The following is a 10,157-nucleotide window of genomic DNA, read 5'->3' as shown; positions in this document are numbered from 1 at the left end:
GGATGAGTACTGACTAGACAGAGAACCCTCTATCTGAGGAGGAGAACTGACTAGACAGAGAACCCTCTATCTAAGGAAGAGTACTGACTAAACAGAGAACCATCTATCTAAGGAGGAGTACTGACTAGACAGAGAACCCTCTATCTAAGGAAGAGTACTGACTAGACAGAGAACCCTTTATCTAAGGAGGAGTACTGACTAGACAGAGAACCCTCTATCTAAGGAGGAGTACTGACTAGACAGAGAACCCTTTATCTAAGGAGGAGTACTTACTAGACAGAGAACCCTTTATCTAAGGAGGAGTACTGACTAGACAGAGAACCCCCTATCTAAGGATGAGTACTGACTAGACAGAGAACCCTCTATCTAAGGAGGAGTACTGACTAGACAGAGAACACTCTATCTAAGGAGGAGTACTGACTAGACAGAGAACCCTCTATCTAAGGAGGAGTACTGACTAGACAGAGAACCCTCTATCTAAGGAGGAGTACTGACTAGACAGAGAACCCTCTATCTAAGGAGGAGTACTGACTAGACAGAGAACCCTCTATCTAAGGAGGAGTACTGACTAGACAGAGGACCATTTATCTAAGGAGGAGTACTTACTAGACAGAGAACCCTTTATCTAAGGAGGAAAACATCTTACTGACTAGACAGAGGACCCTTTATCTCAACATGGACACCAAGTACTGCCTAGACAGAGAATTCCCTCTATCTAAGGAGGATCCCAGATACTTACTAGACAGAGAACCCCCTATCTAAGGAGGAGTACTGACTAGACAGAGAACCCTCTATCTAAGGAGGAGTACTGACTAGACAGAGAACCCTCTATCTAAGGAGGAGTACTGACTAGACAGAGAACCCTCTATCTAAGGAGGAGTACTGACTAGACAGAGAACCCTCTATCTAAGGAGGAGTACTGACTCGACAGAGAACCCTCTATCTAAGGAGGAGTACTGACTCGACAGAGAACCCTCTATCTAAGGAGTATTAGAGAAGACTCTTACCAGTTCTCTGGGCAGGAAAACATCTTCCTGTCTGGCCACAAGCAGAGCAACACAGTCTCCCTGTCTGGTGCTCCTCAACATGGACACCAACTCCTCCTGGCTGCGCCTGCTGATGTCCACACCATTCACCTTGGAACACAGAGGATCCCAGATCAAGAGTTATTAGCTACATTGGAAATGTCCAACTAAATCACCAGGGGTCTCACATTAAAAACAGGATGAACAACCAGTCCTTCATTTACACTTTCCCCTCAAAACACAAAGGAAGTCTACAGAAAAGAGGCACAACTGTATGTCCTCACCAGGTATCCACAAATCCAATATCATGGGATATCAAGTTTAAATGGAAACTTTATTGTTCCAGATGGGAATTGATTTTGGACAAACAGGATGGACTGGGGACAGCAAGGAGTTTGAGTTGATATCAGTTTTGTGGTGTGATATGATAACGTGATGTCGGTCTGATTTTGTGATTGGATAATGCTTAAAACCCCACCACTAAACTCATCTGATTGGCTGTGTGGGCTGTCACCTCACCAACTGATTGGCTGTCTGAGCTGTCACTCACCTCCAAGATCCGATCACCTGACTGCAGGCGTCCATCTTTGACGGCGGCCCCGCGCGGCAGGATGTTCTTGACCAGGATAGGACCAGGACCGTGGACAGACGAGTCCCTGGTCACCACTGTGAAGCCCAGACCCTCGGGACCTGGAGACAGAGACACACACAACAGGGGACTTAATCAGAAACTAAGTACAGCATTAAAATCTGGAAGATAATAAGAATAGAAAACAAGTAATAACTGAGGGTAACGTGGTACACCACCAAAATACTATATTACTGCTACATTACTACACCAAAATAATATATTACTACACCATAATACTATATTACTGCTACATTACTACACCAAAATAATATAGTACTGCAACATTACTGCACCATAATACTATATTACTACTACATTACTACACCATAATACACCATTACACCACCAAAATACTGCATTACTACACCATAATACTATATTACTACTACATTACACCACCAAAATACTATATTACTGCTACATTACTGCACCATAATACACCATTACACCACCAAAATACTACATTACTACACCATAATACTATATTACTACTACATTACACCACCAAAATACTATATTACTGCTACATTACTACACCATAGTACTATATTACTACACCATAATACTATATTACTGCTACATTACTACACCATAATACTCCATTACTGCTACATTACTACACCATAATACTATATTACTGCTACATTACTACACCATAATACTATATTACTACTGCATTACTACTCGATTACTACACCATAATACTATATATCTACTACATTACTGCACCATAATACTATATTACTACTACATGACTATACCATAATACTATATTACTACACCATAATACTATATTACTACTACATTACTACACCATAATACTATATTACTACTACATTACACCACCAAAATACTATATCACTGCTACATTACTGCACCATAATACTATATTACTGCTACATTACTACACCATAATATTATATTACTACTACATTACTACACCTAAATACACTAGTAATACTACATTACTACACCATAATACTATATTATTACTACATTACTGCACCATAATACACTATTACTACACCATAATACTCAATGGCTGCTACATTACTACACCATACTACTATATTACTGCTACATTACTACACCATAATACTATATTACTACTACATTACTACACCATAATACAGCATTACTACACCATAATACTATATTACTACTACATTACACCACCAAAATACTATATCACTGCTACATTACTACACCAAAATACTATATTACTATTACATTACTACACCATAATACTATATTACTACAACATTACTACACCATAATGCTATATTACTACTACATTACTACTCGATTACTACACCATAATACTATATTACTACTGCATTATGACACCATTATACTATATTACTACTGCATTACTACACCATAATACTATATTACTACTACATTACTACACCATAATACTATATTACTACTACATTACTACACCATAATACTATATTAATACTACATTACTACACCATAATACTATATTACTGCTACATTACACCACCAAAATACTATATTACTACTGCATTACGACACCATAATGATCTATTACTACACCATAATACTATATTGCTACTACATTACTGCACAAAAATACTATAATACTACTACAGTAATACACCATAATACAATATTACAACTACATTACTACACCATAAAGCTATATTAATGATCCATTACTACACCATAATACTATATTACTGCTACATTACTACACCATAATACTATATTACTACTACATTACTACACCATAATACTATATTACTGCTACATTACTACACCATAATACACCATTACTACACCATACTACACTATTACTACTACATTACATCATAATACTATATTACTACTACATTACTACACCATAATACCTCATTACTACACCATAATACCTCATTACTACACCATAATACCTAATTACTACACCATAATACTCCATTACTACACCATAATACTCCATTACTACACCATAATACCTCATTACTACACCATAATACCCCATTACTACACCATACTACCTCATTACTACACCATAATACTCCATTACTACACCATAATACCTCATTACTACACCATAATACCTCATTAATACACCATAATACCTCATTAATACACCATAATACCCCATTACTACACCATAATACCCCATTACTACACCATAATACCCCATTACTACACCATAATACCTCATTACTACACCATAATACCCCATTACTACACCATAATACCCCATTACTACACCATAATACCTCATTACTACACCATAATACCTCATTACTACACCATAATACCTCATTACTACACCATAATACATCATTACTACACCATAATACCTCATTACTACACCATAATACCCCATTACTGCACCATAATACCCCATTACTACAGCATAATATTCTATTACTACACTATAATACTATATTACTACAACAAAACAATTATTTTGTATTACTACACAATAATACTACATTACTACACCATAATACCTCATTACTACACCATAATATTATATTACTACACAATAATACTACATTACTACACCATAATATTCCATTGCTACTACATGACTACACCATAATACCCCATTAATACGCAATAATACTACATTACTACACCATAATACTATATTACTACTGCATTACTACAACATAATACTCCATTACTACACCATAATACCCCATTACTATACCATAATACTCTATTACTACACCATAACAATGATTTTGTATTACTACACAATAATACTACATTACTACACCATAATATTCCATTGCTACTCCATTACTACACCATAATACCCCATTACTACACCATAATACTCCATTACTACACCATAATACTCCATTGCTACTACATTACTACACCATAAATGATGTTGTATTACTACACAATAATACTACATTCCTACACCATAATATTCCATTGCTACTACATTACTACACCATAATATTCCATTGCTACTACATTACTACACCATAATATTCCATTGCTACTACATTACTACACCATAATACTATATTACTACTACATTACTACTCGATTACTACACCATGATACTCCATTACTACACCATAATACAATATTACTACACCATAATACCCCATTACTACACCATAATACCCCATTACTACACCATAATACCTCATTACTACACCATAATACCCCATTACTACACCATAATACCTCATTACTACACCATAATGCCTCATTACTACACCATAATACTCCATTACTACACCATAATACCTCATTACTACACCATAATACCTCATTACTACACCGTAATACTCAATGACTACACCATAACAATGATTTTGTATTGCTACACAATAATACTACATCCCTCCACCATAATATTCCATTGCTACTACATTACTACACCATAATACTATATTATTACTACGTTACTACTCGATTACTACACCATAATACTATATTACTACACCATAATACTCCATTACTACACAGGATATGCACCTTCACTGTGATATGACCTGGCTTGACCCTGCGATAGGATATGCACCTTCACTGTGATATGACCTGGCTTGACCCTGCGATAGGATATGCACCTTCACTGTGATATGACCTGGCTTGACCCTGCGTTAGGATATGCACCTTCACTGTGATATGACCTGGCTTGACCCTGCGTTAGGATATGCACCTTCACTGTGATATGACCTGGCTTGACCCTGCGTTAGGATATGCACCTTCACTGTGATATGACCTGGCTTGACCCTGCGTTAGGATATGCACCTTCACTGTGATATGACCTGGCTTGACCCTGCGATAGGATATGCACCTTCACTGTGATATGACCTGGCTTGACCCTGCGTTAGGATATGCACCTTCACTGTGATATGACCTGGCTTGACCCTGCGTTAGGATATGCACCTTCACTGTGATATGACCTGGCTTGACCCTGCGATAGGATATGCACCTTCACTGTGATATGACCTGGCTTGACCCTGCGTTAGGATATGCACCTTCACTGTGATATGACCTGGCTTGACCCTGCGTCAGGATATGCACCTTCACTGTGATATGACCTGGCTTGACCCTGCGTTAGGATATGCACCTTCACTGTGATATGACCTGGCTTGACCCTGCGATAGGATATGCACCTTCACTGTGATATGACCTGGCTTGACCCTGCGTTAAGATATGCACCTTCACTGTGATATGACCTGGCTTGACCCTGCGATAGGATATGCACCTTCACTGTGATATGACCTGGCTTGACCCTGCGTTAGGATATGCACCTTCACTGTGATATGACCTGGCTTGACCCTGCGTCAGGATATGCACCTTCACTGTGATATGACCTGGCTTGACCCTGCCACGTGATATATGTTGCATGACCAAGTCTGGAAGATGACACAGGGCTCTGGGTTTAGGAGTCAGGAGTTTAATGTACCACGTGAACACATTTACCAGTGGCTGAGAATAGGAAGGGAGGGAGAGAGAGTTGGGGGAAGGGGGAGGGAGAGAGAGTTGGGGGAAGGGGAGGGGAGAGAGAGTTGGGGGAAGGGGGAGGGAGAGAGAGTTGGGGGAAGGGGGAGGGAGAGAGAGTTGGGGGAAGGGGAGGGAGAGAGAGGGGAAGGGGGGAGAGAGGGGGAAGGGGAAGGGGAGAGAGAGGGGGAGAGGGAAGGGGGAGAGAGGGGGAAGGGGAAGGGAGAGAGGGGGAGGGGGAGAGAGGGGGAAGGGGAAGGGAGAGAGGGGGGGGGGGGAAGGGGGGGAGAGAGGGGGGAAGGGGAAGGGGGGAGAGAGAGTTGGGGGGGAGAAAGGGGGGGAGAGGGGGGGAGAGGGGTGGGGGGAAAGAGGGGGAGGGGGAGGGAGACAGACAGGGGGAGGGGGCAGACGAGAGGAGGGAAGGAGAAAAACAAAGTGAGAGGAGGGAAGAAGGGATATCAAGATAGAGAGGAGAGCTGAGCTAAAATCCTTCGCCTGTGATTCAGTTTCCTGTGCCCCAGACAGCACTGGTGTGTTTATGTTTTAAAAGCAACTGTCACTTCATCGTTTTTACCAACATGTCATCATCTCTGTTGGCTTCCATTAATGGAATCTGGCTTTAATACAAGTCCTGATTACTTTACAACCCTAGTCTTCAGTACTCAGTTGTGTTGCTGTGAACTGGTGTGTAAGGGCCTAATGAAACACACACACCTGAGATGGGAGGTTATCGCGAGTGATGAGGATGTCTAGGAGGTTATCGGGAGTGATGAGGATGTCTAGGAGGTTATCGCGAGTGATGAGGATGTCTAGTAGGTTATCGCGAGTGATGAGGATGTCTAGGAGGTTTATCGCGAGTGACGAGGGTTTCTAGGAGGTTATCGCAAGTGATGAGGATGTCTAGGAGGTTATTGCGAGCGATGAGGATGTCTAGGAGGTTATCGCGAGCGATGAGGATGTCTAGGAGGTTATTGCGAGCGACGAGGTTGTCTAGGAGGTTATTGCGAGTGATGAGGGCGTCTACAGGGTTATCGCGAGTGATGAGGGTGTCTACAGGGTTATCGCGAGTGATGAGGGCGTCTACAGGGTTATCGCGAGTGATGAGGGTGTCAAGGAAGCTATCGCGAGTGATGAGGGTATCTAGAAGGTTATCGCGAGTGACGAGGGCGTCTAGGAAGTTATCGCGAGTGATGAGGGAGTCTAAGAAGATATCGCGAGTGGTGAGGGCATCTAGGAAGTTATCGCGAGTGATGAGGGCGTCTTGGAGTTTATCGCGAGTGATAAGGGTGTCTCGGAGGTTATCGCGAGGGATGAGGCGTCTAGGATGTTATCGCGAGGGATGAGGGCATCTAGGAGGTTATCGAGAGTGATGAGGGCATCTAGGAGGTTATCGTGAGGGATGAGGGCATCTAGGAGGTTATCGAGAGTGATGAGGGCATCTAGGAGGTTATCAGGATCTGTGACAGAAAGCTCTAATCAGTTTCAATGATATCATGCTGATTCAAGGGCAGCAGGTAACACCTGTTTTTATGTGTGTGTGTGTGTGTGTGTGTGTGTGTGTGTGTGTGTGTGTGTGTGTGTGTGTGTGTGTGTGTGTGTGTGTGTGTGTGTGTGTGTGTGTGTGTGTGTGTGTGTGTGTGTGTGTGTGTGTGTGTGAGTGAGTGAGTGAGTGAGTGAGTGAGTGAGTGAGTGAGTGACAGACAGACATGAGCCTTGCATCGACAGCCGAGTCTGGGCAGTGTGATTCTGTTTTATGTTGGTCATTTAGCAAAACCATTTAAGTGAATGTCAGCAGTTCTCTCTGCTTTCTGCAATGAATTCATATCACCCAGCTACAGCTGGATCAATACAATCTGAACTGACGTAGTGGGGTGAAATAACGACCTCATCCAGCCAGCTGTCTAACTAGTGGGGTGAAATAACGACCTCATCCAGCCATCGGTCTACCTAGTGGGGTGAAATAACGACCTCATCCAGCCAGCTGTCTACCTAGTGGGGTGAAATAACGACCTCATCCAGCCAGCTGTCTACCTAGTGGGGTGAAATAACGACCTCATCCAGCCATCGGTCTACCTAGTGGGGTGAAATCATGACCTCATCCAGCCATCTGTCTACCTAGTGGGGTGAAATCACGACCTCATCCAGCCATCTGTCTACCTAGTGGGGTGAAATCATGACCTCATCCAGCCATCTGTCTACCTAGTGGGGTGAAATCATGACCTCATCCAGCCATCTGTCTACCTAGTGGGGTGAAATCATGACCTCATCCAGCCATCTGTCTACCTAGTGGGGTGAAATAACGACCTCATCCAGCCAGCTGTCTACCTAGTGGGGTGAAATAACGACCTCATCCAGCCATCGGTCTACCTAGTGGGGTGAAATAACGACCTCATCCAGCCAGCTGTCTACCTAGTGGGGTGAAATCATGACCTCATCCAGCCATCGGTCTACCTAGTGGGGTGAAATAACGACCTCATCCAGCCAGCTGTCTACCTAGTGGGGTGAAATAACGACCTCATCCAGCCAGCTGTCTACCTAGTGGGGTGAAATAACGACCTCATCCAGCCAGCTGTCTACCTAGTGGGGTGAAATCATGACCTCATCCAGCCATCTGTCTACCTAGTGGGGTGAAATAACGACCTCATCCAGCCAGCTGTCTACCTAGTGGGGTGAAATCACGACCTCATCCAGCCATCTGTCTACCTAGTGGGGTGAAATCATGACCTCATCCAGCCATCTGTCTACCTAGTGGGGTGAAATCATGACCTCATCCAGCCATCTGTCTACCTAGTGGGGTGAAATAACGACCTCATCCAGCCAGCTGTCTACCTAGTGGGGTGAAATCATGACCTCATCCAGCCATCTGTCTACCTAGTGGGGTGAAATAACGACCTCATCCAGCCAGCTGTCTACCTAGTGGGGTGAAATCACGACCTCATCCAGCCATCTGTCTACCTAGTGGGGTGAAATAACGACCTCATCCAGCCATCTGTCTAACTAGTGGGGTGAAATAACGACCTCATCCAGCCAGCTGTCTAACTAGTGGGGTGAAATCACGACCTCATCCAGCCATCTGTCTAACTAGTGGGGTGAAATCATGACCTCATCCAGCCATCTGTCTAACTAGTGGGGTGAAATAACGACCTCATCCAGCCAGCTGTCTACCTAGTGGGCTGAAATCATGACCTCATCCAGCCATCTGTCTACCTAGTGGGGTGAAATAACGACCTCATCCAGCCAGCTGTCTACCTAGTGGGGTGAAATCATGACCTCATCCAGCCATCGGTCTACCTAGTGGGCTGAAATAACGACCTCATCCAGCCAGCTGTCTACCTAGTGGGCTGAAATCATGACCTCATCCAGCCAGCTGTCTAACTAGTGGGGTGAAATAACGACCTCATCCAGCCATCGGTCTACCTAGTGGGCTGAAATCATGACCTCATCCAGCCAGCTGTCTGACCAGTGGGGTGAAATCATGACCTCATCCAGCCAGCTGTCTAACTAGTGGGGTGAAATCATGACCTCATCCAGCCATCTGTCTAACTAGTGGGGTGAAATCATGACCTCATCCAGCCTGCTGTCTAACTAGTGGGGTGAAATCCCATCTCACATCATCCATCCTCCTCATCCCTCCTCCTCCCCATCCCACATCATCCCTCCTCCCCATCCCACCTCATCCCTCCTCCCCATCCCACATCATCCCTCCTCACCCCTCCTCCCCATCCCACATCATCCATCCTCCTCACCCCTCCTCCTCCCCATCCCACATCATCCCTCCTCCCCATCCCACCTCATCCCTCCTCCCCATCCCACATCATCCCTCCTCCCCATCCCACATCATCCCTCCTCCCCATCCCACCTCATCCCTCCTCCACGTCCCACATCATCCCTCCGCATCCCTCCTTCACATCCCACATCATCACTCCTCCTCCCTCTCCTCTTCCCTATTCACCATCCCACATCATCCCTCCTCCCCATCCCACATCATCCCTCCTCTTCCCTCCTCCCCATCCCTCCACATCCCTCCTCCTCCCCCTCCTCATCCCTCC

The 10,157-nt window shown here is 43.9% G+C and overlaps 1 protein-coding gene across 5 annotated transcripts in view; it reads right to left on the bottom strand.

Annotated features, from left to right (window-relative positions):
* Nucleotides 1–10,157, bottom strand: part of LOC118381802 (partitioning defective 3 homolog B-like) — a 414,310-nt gene that overhangs the window by 184,916 nt on the left and 219,237 nt on the right. For all 5 annotated transcript variants that reach the window (XM_052492713.1, XM_052492715.1, XM_052492714.1 and 2 more), the window contains 2 exons: nucleotides 1,576–1,715; nucleotides 1,008–1,136 (listed from right to left, as the gene is read on the bottom strand). In XM_052492713.1, coding sequence (XP_052348673.1) covers nucleotides 1,008–1,136; nucleotides 1,576–1,715 — 269 coding nt within the window. The remainder of the gene's footprint in view (nucleotides 1–1,007; nucleotides 1,137–1,575; nucleotides 1,716–10,157) is intronic.

Source organism: Oncorhynchus keta, chromosome 34 (genome assembly GCF_023373465.1).
Source record: "Oncorhynchus keta strain PuntledgeMale-10-30-2019 chromosome 34, Oket_V2, whole genome shotgun sequence".
Classification (NCBI taxonomy): domain Eukaryota; kingdom Metazoa; phylum Chordata; class Actinopteri; order Salmoniformes; family Salmonidae; genus Oncorhynchus; species Oncorhynchus keta.
The sequence above is the reverse complement of the archived record's forward strand: the minus strand, read 5'-3'. Positions and strand labels throughout refer to the sequence as shown.